Source organism: Rhineura floridana, chromosome 8 (assembly GCF_030035675.1).
Source record: "Rhineura floridana isolate rRhiFlo1 chromosome 8, rRhiFlo1.hap2, whole genome shotgun sequence".
In the NCBI taxonomy this organism is placed as follows: domain Eukaryota; kingdom Metazoa; phylum Chordata; class Lepidosauria; order Squamata; family Rhineuridae; genus Rhineura; species Rhineura floridana.
The window spans coordinates 110721513-110737010 of NC_084487.1; the positions used below are offsets into that span (position 1 = coordinate 110721513).

The following is a 15498-nucleotide window of genomic DNA, read 5'->3' on the forward strand; positions in this document are numbered from 1 at the left end:
GTCCCCCTGGCAGCTGTACTGTGGGGTGCCGCAGGGTACCATCTTGTCCCCCATGCTGTTTAACATCTATATGAAGCCCTTGGGAGCAGTCATCAGGAGCTTTGGGACGGGTGTCAGCAGTATGCTGATGATACCCAGCTCTATTTATCTGTAACACCTGAATCAGGAGAGGCCGTGCAAGCCCTTGACCGCTGCCTGGACTCTGTGGTGGGTTGGATGAGGGCCAATAAACTGAGTCTGAATCCTAGCAAGATGGAGGCGCTGTGGGTTGGTGGTTCCCGAGTTCAGATAATTGGTCAGTTGCCTGCTCTGGATGGGGTCGTACTCCGTCTGAAAGAGCTGGTTCATAGCCTGGGGGTGCTCCTGGATCCATCTTTGTCGCTAGAGGCCCAGGTGACCTCAGTGGCTAAGAGTGCCTTTTACCAGGTTCGGCTGGTGAGACAGCTGTGGCTGTTTCTGGACCGGGATAGCCTGACCACTGTTGTCCATGCACTGGTAACCTCTAGGCTGGATTACTGTAATGCGCTCTATGTGGGGCTGCCCTTGAGGTTGGTCCGGAAGCTGCAGCTGGTGCAAAATGTGGTGGCGAGAGTGCTCACTGGAGCAGGGTATCGCCAACATGTGACTCCGCTGCTGAAAGAATTGCACTGGCTGCCCATTTGCTACCGGGCCAGGTTCAAGGTTCTAGTTTTAGCATAGAAAGCCCTATACAGCTTGGGACCAGGATATCGGAAAGACCGTCTTACCCCTTACATACCCAGTCGATCACTGTGCTCTGCAAGTGAGGGCCTCCTGAAGATACCATCTTATCAGGAGGTTCGTTCTGCACAATATAGGAAACGGACCTTTAGTGTGGCAGCACCTACCTTGTGGAATTCCCTCCCTTTGAATATTAGGCAGGCACCATCTCTGCTATCTTTTCAGTGCCTTTTGAAGACTTTCCTCTTTCAACAAGCCTTTTAAATTGAGACCTATCCCAGTCTGCATCTGTGTCAGCATTGTTTAATATGTTTAATATGTTTTTAACCCTTTTTAAAAGTTTTTTTAAAATGTTTTTAATGCTGTTTTGTTTTAATGTATTTTAAGATCTGTTTCTATGTTTTAAAGTGTTTTAGTGTTTTGTTTGCCGCCCTGGGCTCCTGCTGGGAGGAAGGGAGGGATACAAATTGAATAAATAAATAAAATGTATTCAGTGGGGCTTTTTCAAACAGGGAAGCATGGACAGAACTGCAACCTCAAGTGATAAGCAACTTCATTCACTCAACCCAAAATTCACAATCATGCCACTTTAAGCTGTTTTGCAACTGTTTATACTTGTTTTTATGGTTATTGGATTTTAAAGGGATTTATTTCTTATTGTGAGCTTCCTTGGTTTCCAGTCAGCAACCCTACCTCACAGGGTTGTTGGAAAAACTCCACACTGGCGATGTAAAAATACATACACCCCATACAATAGGTTATTGTCAAAACCAGTTGGTCATTGCAGAACATAAAAAAAATAAAATCAGTATTAGTTTCCTACATAATAAAAGCATTAATACCTAAGTAAGCCCTGGCTAATTGCTTTAAAAATAGGTTTGAAAGGAGAAAGATATACAATACAAACACAATTATTTGCTATGTTCACTCAAAAGTCCCATCAATTTACAGCACAACCCTAACCATGTCTACTCAAAAGTAAGTCCTATTGAATTCAATGGGGTTTACTCTGGGTATGTGGGATTAGCATTGCAGCTTTACTCCCAGAAAAGCAAGTACTGGATTAAAGCTTCATACTGGGAAGGTTGTCAAAACAGTGCCCTCTTCAACAGCCCAGGAAAATTTAAACTTGTTTGACTCTTGCACACAAGAGCAAAAAAGACTGAAAGCTATATACTTACTCAATTTATGAGATTTTCAGAAAAGCAGGAAAAAACAAATTTTCTGACTTGCAAAGGGCTCTAGTTACTGCCTTGCCAATCATAACCCTGACTTCACGTATTGGCTACAAACCTGAAAAGGCGGGATTAGAGCAGCCAGCTATGAGCTCATTTAACTGAAGTTGTGGGGGCGGCGGCTGATACTTTGGTGTATATCTCGGCAACCAGACTACCTAGAAACTTATTTTTTTAAAAATGAAAGCTGAGTCCAGAGATTAAGGTGACTCACCCAGAGAGCAGCCCCAAAATCCAGAGTCTCCTGGAGAAAACCAGACACCTGGCAACCTTAGTGTCAGGTGTGGGGCAGGTGGGCTGGGTTTGGAGGAAAATGGCTTTGTGGGTCAAATTGGGACCCCTGGCAGGCCATGTTTGGCCCATGGTCTGGAGGTTCCCCACCTTTGCTCTGGAGCATCCAAAGTAATGGAAGGCCCAGGGTAGTTGTCAGTCCTGTTAGGATGCTGTGGCTCCAGGCACTACCTAAGATTGCCAGGTTCAGGTACTAGGCCCATGCTCTCTAGAGGGAAGAAAATTATTCTGTTATTCCAGAGAAGCCAACCTCATAGCCAATTTAAATTATTCAGTTCTAATGTTTCATTTTTTAACTTGTTGGTAGCCTTAATAATTTACCAACCCCTTCCTTCAACCCCTTCCTTTAAAAAAGAAAAATCTTTGGAATATTCATGTGCCTTGCAGGCTTGACAGCTCATCTAGGATGCCAAGGGACCCACATTTACTTGTATTTAGAAGACTGGCTGACAAGATCTCTGTCATCTTGGGAAGAACAATCTGCCCTTCACACAATCTGCTTCCATTTCAGCTGTTGAACAAGAAAAAAGAAAACAAGCCTTCAACTCACCTCGGCTAATACATATAATAGGAGCCATTATTAATTTCTCATCTGCCATGGCACATCTGCCACAGAGCCTTTTTTTTTAATTAATCAAATATAGACTGAAACATCCCATCCCACCCATGCTGGAACTCCTGGAAAATGTTCATTGCCCTCATTTTCCAGTTTGGATTTGGGACAATACAGCTGCATATGGTCCATGAAAATGTTTCATTTGCTCCACTGGAAAACGTTGGACGATTAATGATTCCTTCAGGTGATTAAAGTATTGCAAGGTATGTTTGCAAATAGGGAATAAACATTTCAGAATCATTGCCAGTAGTAAACTGGAGCCTTTGTGAGAAGAGTTGCTCCCTGTTGTCCAAACAGAATGGATTTGTAGATGTTTACAGATCCAAGCTGCTTAAAATTTTATTAATACCCTGCATTTATATAATGCATTTGAAGTTTTCAAAGCTGATGCACTACTTTAGAATTCCTTAGAAGAGCACTGCATGGTAGGGAAGTATTATCTCCTTATTGCAGATGGGTGTAGATACAAAGCTCTCTTCTCAAGTTTCAAAGCCATTGCTAAATTTGGTGCTGAGATGAGTTTTGAGCCATGGACTTCCCAACTCATTGCCTCCATTCTTAACCACTATGCTACACTTATAGATTCAGACCTTCTGTTATTTATTTTTAAAATTTAAAAGGGCAGGCTCCCAGAGTGGCTAATTAATTCTTTATTAACTTCTAAGTCAATATTGATTTTAATGGTTGTAAACAGCCCAGAGAGCTTCGGCTATGGGGCGGTATACAAATGTAATAAATAATAATAATAATAAATAATATTGTCTCCCCCAGAACTAAAATCACTCTTGGGACACACTGCTCCACCATTAGGGTGCTAAGTATTGTGCCTCAAAACATTTTTCAGAAAACTCTCCAGTTTTGTGAATTATAAATCTTCCCTAGCCTCTGACATCTTTTCATGTCATGTACAAACACATAATTCTAAGGAGTGAAAACACACAAGTTATTGCATAAAGTGGTAATTGACACAACATAGAGAGTTGCCTGTGCACTTCTGATAGAATGTCTAAAGCCCAGATGCATGGGCCTGATTCACATAGCAAGCCCTGTGATGTCACTCACGGGTGACATTTTGAGGCCACCACGGAGCTGGTGCAATTTGAGGCTACAAATTGTATGAGCTGGTGCTCCCACATGATGTTCATACATGTGGCCACTGTAATTGCAACACTTGTAGCCACAACTGTAGTCACAATCTATGAATGCAAACAAGTATGCAAACCGCAGTGATCACATATATAGGGCCCTACTGGAGGTGTCAGTTCATACAAGTTCCAGAAGTTATTCTACTGGAAAAGTTTATACTTCTCCAGATATTGCTTATTGTTTAAAATCAGATTAGATGCCATGGGATGATCCAGTTGTTATTTCTAGTAAAGTTTGTTTTTCTCATAGGTTCCCCTCTGTTAAATTACTCCCGATATAAGTGCGCCAGATTTTATAGTTTTCTCCTTTCCCACATTTGATGCTGGGATTAGCACACATTTTAGAATCCAATATGTGACTGTGCTATTACGTTTATACACAATGCAAAGCAAAGAATGACATTAATTTCCTCTGGAGAAAGTCTCAAGACCTTCTGCTTTGCACCACTCAAATAAGTGAAAGAAGCCCTGAAGTTTACTGCAGCATTGTGACAAACTGTTTCTTGAAGTTGGAAGACAAATTAAGGCTTTAAAAAGAAGAAAAACTGACACTAAAATTTGAAACTGGGAATGCAAAGGGGTGGAGCTATTTTTAAAGGGTACAGAATGATGTGGGAATGTTGTTGTTGTTATGTGCCTCCAAGTCGACTACGACTTATGGTGACCCTATGAATCAGTGACCTCCAAGAGCATCTGTCATGAACTTCCCTGTTCAGATCTTGTATGTTCAGGTCTGTGGCTTCCTTTATGGAATCAATCCATCTCTTGTTTGGCCTTTCTCTTTTTCTACTCCCTGCTGTTTTTCCAAGCATTATTATATTTTCTAATGAATCATGTCTTCTCATTATGTGTCTAAAGTATGATAACCTCAGTTTCATCATGTTAGCTTCTAGTGATAGTTCTGGTTTAATTTGTTCTAACACCCAATTATTTGTCTTTTTACAGTCCATGGTATCCACAAAGCTCTTCTCCAACACCACATTTCAAATGCATTAATTTTTCTCGTATCCGCTTTTTTCACTGTCCACCTTTCACATCCATACATAGAGATCGGAAATACCATGGTCTGAATGATCCTGACTTTAGTATTCAGTGATACATCTTTGCATTTGAGGACCTTTTCTAGTTCTCTCATAGCTGCCCTCCCCAGTCCTAGCCTTCTTCTGATTTCTTGACTGTTGTCTCCATTTTGGTTAATGATTGTGCCAAGGTATTGATAATCCTTGACAAGTTCAATGTCCTCATTGTCAACTTTAAAGTTGCATAAATCTTCTGTTGTCATTACTTTAGTCTTTTTGACGTTCAGCTGTAGTCCTGCTTTTGTGCTTTCCTCTTTAACATTCATCAGCATTTGTTTCAAATCATTACTGGTTTCTGCTAGTAGTATGGTGTTGTCTGCATATCTTAAATTATTGATATCTCTCCCTCCAATTTTCACACCTCCTTCATCTTTGTCCAATCCTGCTTTCCGTATGATATGTTCTGCGTACAGATTAAATAAATAGGGTGATAAAATACACCCCTGTCTCACACCCTTTCCGATGGGGAACCAATCAGTTTCTCCGTATTCTGTCCTTAGTAGCCTCTTGTCCAGCGTATAGGTTGCGCATCAGGACAATCAGATGCTGTGGCACCTCCATTTCTTTTAGCATTCCATAGTTTTTCATGATCTACACAGTCAAAGGCTTTGCTGTAGTCTATAAAGCACAGGGTGATTTTCTTCTGAAATTCCTTGGTCCGTTCCATTATCCAACGTATGTTTGCGATATGATCTCTGGTGCCTCTTCCCTTTCTAAATCCAGCTTGGATGTCTGGCATTTCTTGCTCCATATATGGTAAGAGCCTTTGTTGTAGAATCTTGAGCATTACTTTACTTGCATGGGATATTAAGGCAATAGTTTGATAATTACTGCATTCCCTGGGATCCCCTTTGTTTGGAATTGGGATGTAGATGGAAAGCTTCCAGACTGTGGGCAATTGTTTAGTTTTCCATATTTCTTGACAGATTTTTGTCAAAATTTGGACTGATTCAGTCTCAGTAGCTACAATTTGGTGGCTGGGCCCACACTGTTTTAATGTTAATGGACTCTTACAATCTTTCTCCTAGTAATCTCTCAACATTTTCCCCAAAGGAACTGAGTAATTGGATTTTTAATTTCCACGAGGTGCAAGATAGACTTTTTATTGAGTCATCCTCTTTCTCGAAATGGTTTCCTTTTTTTAAACTAAATCACACCATAGCCCCTTATTTCACCATCCTTACCAATCCGAAGATTCGTAGAGTCTATACTGAAATTAGATTCCAGACCATGAACACAGCCTATTTGGAGGGCAGATATAAAGGGGTGCCGAGATCTGACCGTTTCTCCATTTGCGGAAACAAGGAGATCGAAGATCTGGTCCACTACATGCTAAAGTGCCCCTTATATAACGACCCTAGACACAAATTTTTAGCACCTTTTATAGTCCCTAGAGCAGGCCTCCCTCCAGATATTTTAATAGCCGACCTACTTTCAGATAATCACAGTAAAATCATATTGGCAGTAGCAAATTTCACACTTGCTGCAAAACATATTAGAGTTCAATATTGTAAAAATCAACAGCTTTGAATTTTTTAACCATGTTATATATTTTAGGCGAGTGGAAATGTTATTGTATATTTTGTTGTAGTGCTTTAGAAATGCTATGGCCTATGGCTAAGAGCAAATAAAGTTGTTGTTGTTGTTGTTGTTGGTAAACTTTATTGGTATGCCATCTGTTCCTGGTGATTTGTTTCTTCCGAGTACTTTAAGAGCAGCTTTCACCTCATATTCTAAAATTTCTGGTTCTTCATCATACGGTTCCTCCGTGAATGAATCTGTCATCCTGTCATCTCTGTTATAGAGTTCTTCAGTGTATTGTTTCCATCTTCCTTTTATTTCTTCTCAGTCAGTCAGTGTGTTCCTCTGTTGATTATTCAACATCCCTACTCGTGGTTTAAATTTCCCTTTCATTTCTCTAATCTTTTGGAATAGGGCTCTTGTTCTTCCCATTTTGTTGTCCTTTTCTATTTCTATACAATAACTGTTGTAATAGTTTTCTTTGTCCCTACGTACTAGTCGCTGTATAGTTGCATTTAGGGTTCTGACCGTGTTTCTATCTCCTTTTGCTTTTGCTTTCCTTCTCTCTTTAACCATTTGAAGAGTTTCTTCAGTCATCCATTGAGGTCTTTCTGTCTTTTTAACTAGAGGTATTGTCTTTTTGCATTCTTCTCTGATAATGTCCCTGACTTCAGTCCATAGTTCTTCTGGTTCTCTGTCAACTAAGTTTAAAGCCTCAAACCTGTTCCTTATTTGATCTTTATATTCTTCTGGGATGTTATTTAAATTGTATTTTGGCATTATGAGTGCTTTGTTGTTTTTCTTTAGGTTTACTCTGATTTTCGATACAATCAGTTCATGATCTGTACCGCAGTCTGCTCCTGGTCTTGTTTTTGCAGAAAGTATAGAACTTCTCCATCTTCTGTTTCCAATTATATAATCAATTTGATTCCTATATTGACCATCTGGTGATGTCCATGTGTACAGTCGTCTTTTTGGTTGCTCAAAAAATGTGTTGGCAAGAAACAAATAATTGGCTTCCCAGAATTCAATAAGGTTTTTTTCCTGCTTCATTTCTGTCACCTAAGCCCCATTTCCCCACAATTCCTAATTCTTCTCTGTTCCCTGCTTTTGCGTTCCAGTCCCCCATGATCATCATCACATCTTGTTTTGGTGGGTGATCAATTTCCTCCTGTACTTCTGCGTAAAATCTCTCGAATTCTTCTTCTTCTGCGTTTGATGTTGGAGCGTAGACTTGGCTGATGGTTATGTTGATAGGTTTCCCGTTTAATCTCATTGATATCACTCACTCAGACCTTGTGTTGTAGCTCCTAATTGCTTTTGCTACATCACTTCTCACTATTAAAGCAACCCCGTTTCTTCTTGATTTCTCATTTCCTGCATAAAATATTTTGTAGTTGCCTGATTGAAAATGTCCCATTCCCGTCCATTTTAATTCACTCACGCCAAGTATTGTAATGTTGATACGCTCCATTTCTTGCTTGACAATTTCTAACTTTCCCTGGTTCATGCTTCTCACATTCCATGTTCCTATTGTGTGCGTCGTACAACTCCGGACTCTCCTTTCGCATCTGTGCACATCAGCCTCTGGGTTTCCTTTCGGCTTTGACCCAGCTGCGTCATTAGTCACAGCGCTACTTGTCCTTGTCCTTTGTTCTTCCCCAGTAGCTCACTGAGTGCCTTCTGACCTTGGGGTCTCATCTTCCAGCACTATCTTGTGTTGCATTTTGGATACTCTGTTCATAGGGTTTTCGTGGTAAGAGGTATTCAGAGGTGGTTTACCATTGCCTTCCTCTGAGTTTGGATGCATCTTAGTCTGGTGTCTCAGCTTTGACCATTCCGCCATGGGTGCCCCTGCTAGGAGTCTAGCCTCTTGGTCTAGACTCCTGAAGGCATTGCTCTCAGCTTCTTCAACACTCGCAAACCCCCTCACCATGTTAAGGTGAGCATCCTAAAGGGGGGATGTGGGAATAGTACTTCCAAATATTTTTTTAAAACTTACTTAAAAAAAAAATACAATCTATCACAAGATAATTGTTGGAGATATGGTGAACCTCAGGACAATTATTTACATATCTTTTGGAAATATAGTAAAATTAAGAATTGCTGGAATCATATCTTAGACACCATCAAACAAATAAACAGGTATGAGATTCCAAAGAACTTGTTAAATATAGTTTTAAATTATTTAGAGGACTGGGTTGAGAATGTGGATAATTGAAATGGTCATGTCTTGTTAACAACAGCTACAATGTCGATTTCAACTTACTGGGGGGAAAAAAAGAGTTCCCCCTCACTTGTCAGAGTGATTTTTCAGGATTTCGGACTTAGCAACACACTGTTTATACACAGTATTTATACCCTATAAACTGATTTATTATGTCAGAGCAAAAGAAAATGTATTATGTGAAAAGATGTTTATCAAAAAAATGGGCAACTTTTATCCTATTCTGGAATGAAACAGTTGGGGATGATATAACATCATATTCATAATTTGCTTTGGTTTAAAGATAGGAAATTGTGAATTAATTTATATTTTTAAATGTTTGTTTATTTACTGTCTTTTTCTGTAATAAATATTTGATTTTTTTTAAAAAAGAAGTAACCCTTTGTAGAAGGGAGAAAGAAGATTTAAGTGAGCAATCACAAAAGTGCATTTTAGTTACAGGATCCTCAAATGTTTGGCTCCCAAGCCTAGGCTAAGTCTCAGAGATGCACATATCCATACATCTGGTTGAATAAGGCCTATTTCACAGTCACACTTTCCATTTTTAGGGTTTATACACCTAAGATGTTTTAAGCGTACACCTAAATATATGAATGTAGCAGACATGAATCATACAGATACATTTCTTGGGACTGCTGGGAGCTGGGATTGGATGCAGCTCTCTTTGAGTGTACACTTGGTGACAAATTGCAGTTTGCCTCTCTGTAAGAGCACCAGTGTGGTGTAACGGTTAGGGTGTTGGACTATGACCTAGGAGACCAGGGTTCAAATCCCCCCTCAGCCATGAAGCTCACTGGGTGATCTTGGGCTAGTCACTGCCTCTCAATCTACCTCACAGTGTTGTTGTGATGATAAAATGGAGAGGGAGCAGAACCACATATGTCACCTTGAGTTCCTTGGAGGACAGGTGGGATAGAAATGTAATAAATCGATAATAATGAGTGAAATGGCCCTATTTACAGTTACAGTTCTTTATTATACAATCATAGATCCGGAGTAATTTAAATTTAAAACAGAGGCAAATATTGTTATTCACTTATGAAACACCTATATATTTTTTTCTAAGCACTGTACAGAGATTAAGATAATACAGTCCCAGCTTGCTGGCTCACAATCTAATAGACATAATAAAAAAGGAAAAGGGAATGGGGAGGGAAAACAAGCTAATTCAGGTACCAGGTCTTGCAGTACATCCTATATATGCCTAGTCAGAAGTAAGCATCATAAAGTTCAGTGGGACATACCCTTAAGTAAGTGGGTATAGGATTGCAGTCTAAAGGTGTTGTGTAGTACAATCCTATGTATCTTTACTTGGAAGTACGGGTGTAAGAAGGCATTAAGTTCCATTCTGACCCATATTCATTGCATGCAGCGCTATTCCCATTCTGCTGCAGTTCATCTTCCGACAAGAACTATATTATTCAGCTCACTGTGCACTGTGCACCATTCATCTGAATGCAAATGCAGGGGAGGAGTCATGAATTACGCATCATTTGTGGACTGAAAACAACAGCCATTAATATCAGTTGCACTCACTGGATTGATTGATTTCCAGACATGGGATGAATATGTGAATACTGGCAATTCTACTCCTGTTTCCAAAAGAATGCTTTGACATCCCTACTTGGAAGTAGGTTCCACTTTGTTCAATGGGGCTCACTCCTGGGTCAGTGTTCATAGGACTGCAGCCCTAATGGGCTACTCCTATGAACTATTAAATTATCAACAGCAGCTCATTAAATAAGGCCCCCTTACATGGTAGTTCATGAAATATTTGACTTTCCCAGGACCACAGGGAATGCTGCAATGATCTTGTTAAATGGGAGATTAATGCTTCTGAATATTCAAATCATCTGTGGAAGGCTGGCTTAGTTTATTGGTTTGCTTTTAAACTGTTAATACAGTGCACCCTGTATTTATGAGAAATAGTCTTATCATGTATAAAAACAATAAATGATGATGATGATTTATTAATTGCCTTCCACCCACATCTCAAGGTGGTGTACAAAATGCAATTAAAAATAGCAGCAAAACAGTTTAAAACAATACAGAAAATGGCAACAGATAAAAAACAACACCAAGTAGACACCCATGACAGATAGTAGTAGTAATAATTGTTGTAGTAGTAGTAGTAGTAGTAATACAGGTTTATACCAAATATGGCTAGTATCTGACCATATTAAATAAGCACTGCATATAATTTCCAGAGGTTTTTAAGATCCTTAAGTCACCAAAAGATTATTTCTTGTTTTTACTGCATCATCATCATCATCATCATCATCATCATCATCATCACCATCTCACTTATGGATCCATATAATGTTAGGGCTGAAAGGGACCTTGGAGGTCATGTATTCCAGTCCCCCCTCAGTAAAGCTACAGCATCCCTGACAAGATGGCCATCCAGCTTCTGCATAAATAGCTCCAGCGAAGGAGAGCCCACCACCTACTGAAAAACTCTGCGCCACTGTTAAATACCACTTACTGTTAGGATGGTTTTCCCCAATGATTAACCAAAATCTGTCTCCCTGCAATTCCCTCCCATTAGTTCCAGTCCTGTCCTCTGGAGCAGCAGGAAGAAATAAGTTTGCCCTGTTTTCTTTTGTCAGAGTCCCTCATATATCAGAAACAATCTTATTAGTGGAGGCTGGGGGCTCTGATGTCAATGGGGCAGTGAATCTGCTCCATACTTTGGACAGCTCCTTGAAAGTTCAGGCTAAAACCAGGAGCGGATTCTTGCCCCACTGACATTGAAGCCACCAGCCTCCACTGGAGCTTATTATGTTATGTATGTTTTTCGTCTTCTGTGTACTCCATCAGTACCTCGATTTAATTTCTAAAGGCTTCTGAATCTCAACATTTAGATTTCATCAGGGATTGGCAGCTCTTCTGGGGATACAAGCATGTATAAAGAATCAATTCCCTTTCTCCTTTTAGACCTTAACTCCGGGAGGTCAATCAAGGTGTCCTTCATGCACAAGCAATTTGCTTTTGCCTGAGATCAGCTTTACCTGAAACTCACTGATCTGTAGACTAATTGGTGGCCATGGGAGTTTCACAGTCACTTAAAACCAACACAATTGCTGGTGTGATGGCCTACTGAAAAAGTCCAGCTGCTAATCATGTCACAGAGAACTTAGAGAGACATATTCAGGAGGAGACTGTCAGTTTCCTTCAGGAAAATAACAAGGCAGCTTTGGTGGGGAAATTTATTTCTCAATAAAATACCATCTTTGCCCTGCATTGAATAAAGCTAACAACCAGCAACAGAACAGCAGGAGGGAAACATGAAAAAAATACTGACCAAATGAAGGAGGCAAGGCTTGCTCTTTACCCATTAGTGCAGTTGCTGGAAAGCTAAAGGGCACGTGTCAATTAATTCTCAGCAGGCTCTCAATGATTGTTCCAAATCCAGGAATTAGAAGCTAAAGGGTAATTCTGAAATGGCAGAGGAGCACAGCAGTAAAGCATGAAACAATTCTTGTTCCTCACCTTCAGAAGACAATCTCTTTGCCATTCCACCTCTTTTCCTTCCATGTTGACAGTTATCATAGTTCTATTATGGTATCAGGACCCTGCCCTTTTGTGCCTGTTCTTCTAAATATGTCACTGAGTGGCTCTCATGTCCAAATGCCCAATTAGGGCTCTGAAACATTTTGTTTAAAAACATGTCCTGTCATTCCATGTTTTGGTATACCTTTCACCCCTAAAAGACATAAGCACTCACTGGAATAGCAATCAAAGATTAAAGTATTTGCTTTGAGAGTATTTCATTTTCAGACATTTAAAAGATGACACTGTACCTATGCTAACCTTATAGCAGGTCTTTAAAGGGAGTATGCAGATGGCAGAGGAGTGAAATTTTGTGCCACTCCTGAAATGCTTCTGAAGTGCCATACAAATTCTGTGCTCAAAGAATTCCAGGCTACTTATGATTGTCATTTTCTGCTGCTACTGCCCTCTCAACAGCAGAAAATATTGTGTGAATCATCAGTATGTGGGAAACATTTTACAGCAATATTGCAACTGCAGTATTACCTGTTGGAGCCACTTTTACAAAGCCTGGCTGTATACCAGGAGCTCTCTCTGTCTCTCTCTCACACACACCCCTCTACAATCACCACCTGTCTTTACATCAGATGGAAACAGAGGGCCTCTAAAGATGACTCTGTGGTGTGGGCAAGCTCGCATGGGAAATGAACAAGGACAAGGCACAAGGAATGTTTTGGCAATATGCATGCACAGCAGCACCATGAAGTCCCTTTCTTCATCCTTGGCAGTGGAGGTTGGTCTATTAGGATGAATGGGGCACTGCCCCCACCAACCTCAATCTACCCTTAGCCAGCAGCCTGCCTTCTTACTTACATTCAGTCCAGGGGATGGCACTGACTATCAGCTTCCTTCTCCTTTGTCTTAGTGTTGCTCTTGTAGAACTCAGTAGGGAGGGAGATGGGGACAAAACCAGAATTAATTGGCTCTGTCTGCCACTAGCTTTGTTGGCCTCTCTGCCAACCTACTGTTGGCCTGTCTGCCTTCTGCCCAAACAGTCTCAATGGGCACCAGCCACCACTGATCTTTGGGGGGGGATCAACTACTCAATTCAACAGGTCTCTGTGAGGGGCCAAGTGAATGGTCTGTTGAGCTCCTGGCAGACATTGCAGAGTTGTTGAAGCCAAATTGATCCAGACCTAACCGATGATTTAAATGAGAGAGAGCTAGCAGTACCATGTAAGAGTGGGTTATAAAGTATTACACACACACACACCCCTGTGGTCATTGAGTCCAAATCCTTGCCTTGAAACTGGACCCTCCAAATGTCCAAATGAACCCATGTATCCAGTCCATTCTCCAGAAAATCCTTGACAGCAAATCCAGGACAGTAACCAGAAGGCACTACAGGTTCTAGCTACAGGTAAGATTGTCAATAAGTGTGTGTCTGCATGTGTGGGGCACTCTAATCTTTTGATCACCCTGGCACAGTTCACTGGAATCCTTTTGATGTCTGCTGGGAAAGGAAACCTGACACTGGCATATTCACACTGCCTCAGGATCAGACTCAAGAAAAAGAATCCTGATATTTATAATCCAGTGCTCATCTTCAACTGTCTTGTCACTTCCAAAGACTTTGTAGTAAAATTTAGAGCCCTTGTGAAGAGATAACATTTTTCAAGTGCTTAATAACTCACTCAATAATGCTACCAGTGAGGAAGTGCAACAGTAAATAACTCTTTGCTTCCCCAGCACTGAAGCAAGAGCAGCAGCTCAGATTATTTCGTTAAGTCACTGCCTTAGTGATTAATAGTTATTACTTTAGCTGTGAATGAGGAGTTCAGAGGAAAGATGACCTGTAGAAGAATAACACTATTGTATGTAAATGCCTGAAGACTTCAGTGCATCTTAAAAGAAAAAAAGCGCACTGCTCCAATTCATAAGGACTTTAAACAGCAACATGTGAATACAAAGACAACATGCAGTTATTAAATCTTTAGTTAACCTAATGTTTAGTAATAGGACCTGGTGCCATTTTGAAGAAATCATTCAAGGTGCTTAATGGCTAGGCTGGTAACTGGAACAGTTTTTACTGCTGTTGGTTTAATTCAGGGCTCTGTGACCTGGATGGGTGCAGGGAAGAAAACTCCTGCCCAGGCAATCATGCTAAATTAAATTCTGAATACGTTATGAATAATTGAGGGGACATGTATAATTTCTCTCCTATTTTACCATTTTGCATAATTTATTTGTGTTTTCACAAACTGGGGATGGGGGACAAGTAACTTATACAAGGTACTGAAACCCCACTCGTTGATGTCCAAGAAATCATGTCTAGCCATCCTCCTCCAAAGCTTTTAGCAGACACAGCTTGCATGCTTATACCTTTCTAATCACAGAAAGTTGAAGCCTGTTCTCTTCTGAAACAACAGCAAGGTTTTAGAAAGCAGTTCTGTACCCAGTGCCACATTTCACATCTTTTTCAGCATTTCCCACAGAATTACTTTCCAATGAACTATCAGGCAAGAGCTGCTCATCAACAGTTTCTGGCCACATAAGTAGTAGTGATTTGAAACTGCACACAAATTTGAGCAATCAAGTTGGCAAACAGAATTTTGAATTATTTGTTTGAAGGATTCTGCAAAATCTGATCAAAATCCAGTTAGCTAATTAGAACTGTGGAAAGTCAAGGGCATTTTCAAGGCAGCATCTATTTGCTTTAGAGTTTGTCTTGTCTTTGCGGCAGAACTTGAATTTTTTGTTGCCATTTTCTATACTTTTCTAAGAATATAATGAGTAATAAGTATAAACAGAGAATGCCCTGGATGGATGAAAACTGATAGCCTTTCACTATTCTCTGCTATCCCCTAGTACCTGGCAGGTTGAGTTGTGTCACCAACAGCTCATGATCAACAGCAGCAAGGCCATAAAAAGGTCTCAAGATCATTGGCAATATGTGCAGTTCCAGGAAGAAATGGTTGAGGTCTCAGGTTATATTTTTGTATACCTTATAGACTGTCTTTCAGTCATAAGATTCAAAACCTGAACAGGACATGGACTTGGCGTTGCATACACTATTGCATTCTTATGGCTAGTTTGCCTGTGACCTTGGAGGTTCACTGCCAGGCACAGTAGATTAGGCTGGCCAAAGTGGTGCTCCCTACATGTTGTGTATTCCACCTCTCTCTCTACATGT

General features: G+C 40.4%; 1 protein-coding gene across 8 annotated transcripts in view; it reads right to left on the bottom strand.

Moving 5' to 3' along the window:
• The window catches only part of LHFPL3 (LHFPL tetraspan subfamily member 3), a 425978-nt gene that overhangs the window by 125922 nt on the left and 284558 nt on the right, over nucleotides 1-15498 (bottom strand). Inside the window, exon 3 of one of the 8 annotated variants that reach the window (XR_009764489.1) lies at nucleotides 12118-12251. The exons of 6 other annotated variants lie outside the window; for them this stretch is intronic. Coding sequence is in view for 1 of the 2 variants with exons in the window: in XM_061640435.1 (XP_061496419.1) it covers nucleotides 14682-14722 (41 nt within the window). In the remaining variant the exon portion in view is untranslated. Of the gene's footprint in view, nucleotides 1-12117; nucleotides 12252-14546; nucleotides 14723-15498 lie in introns of those variants that run through there. One more of the 8 variants, XM_061640435.1, reaches the window with a different exon arrangement.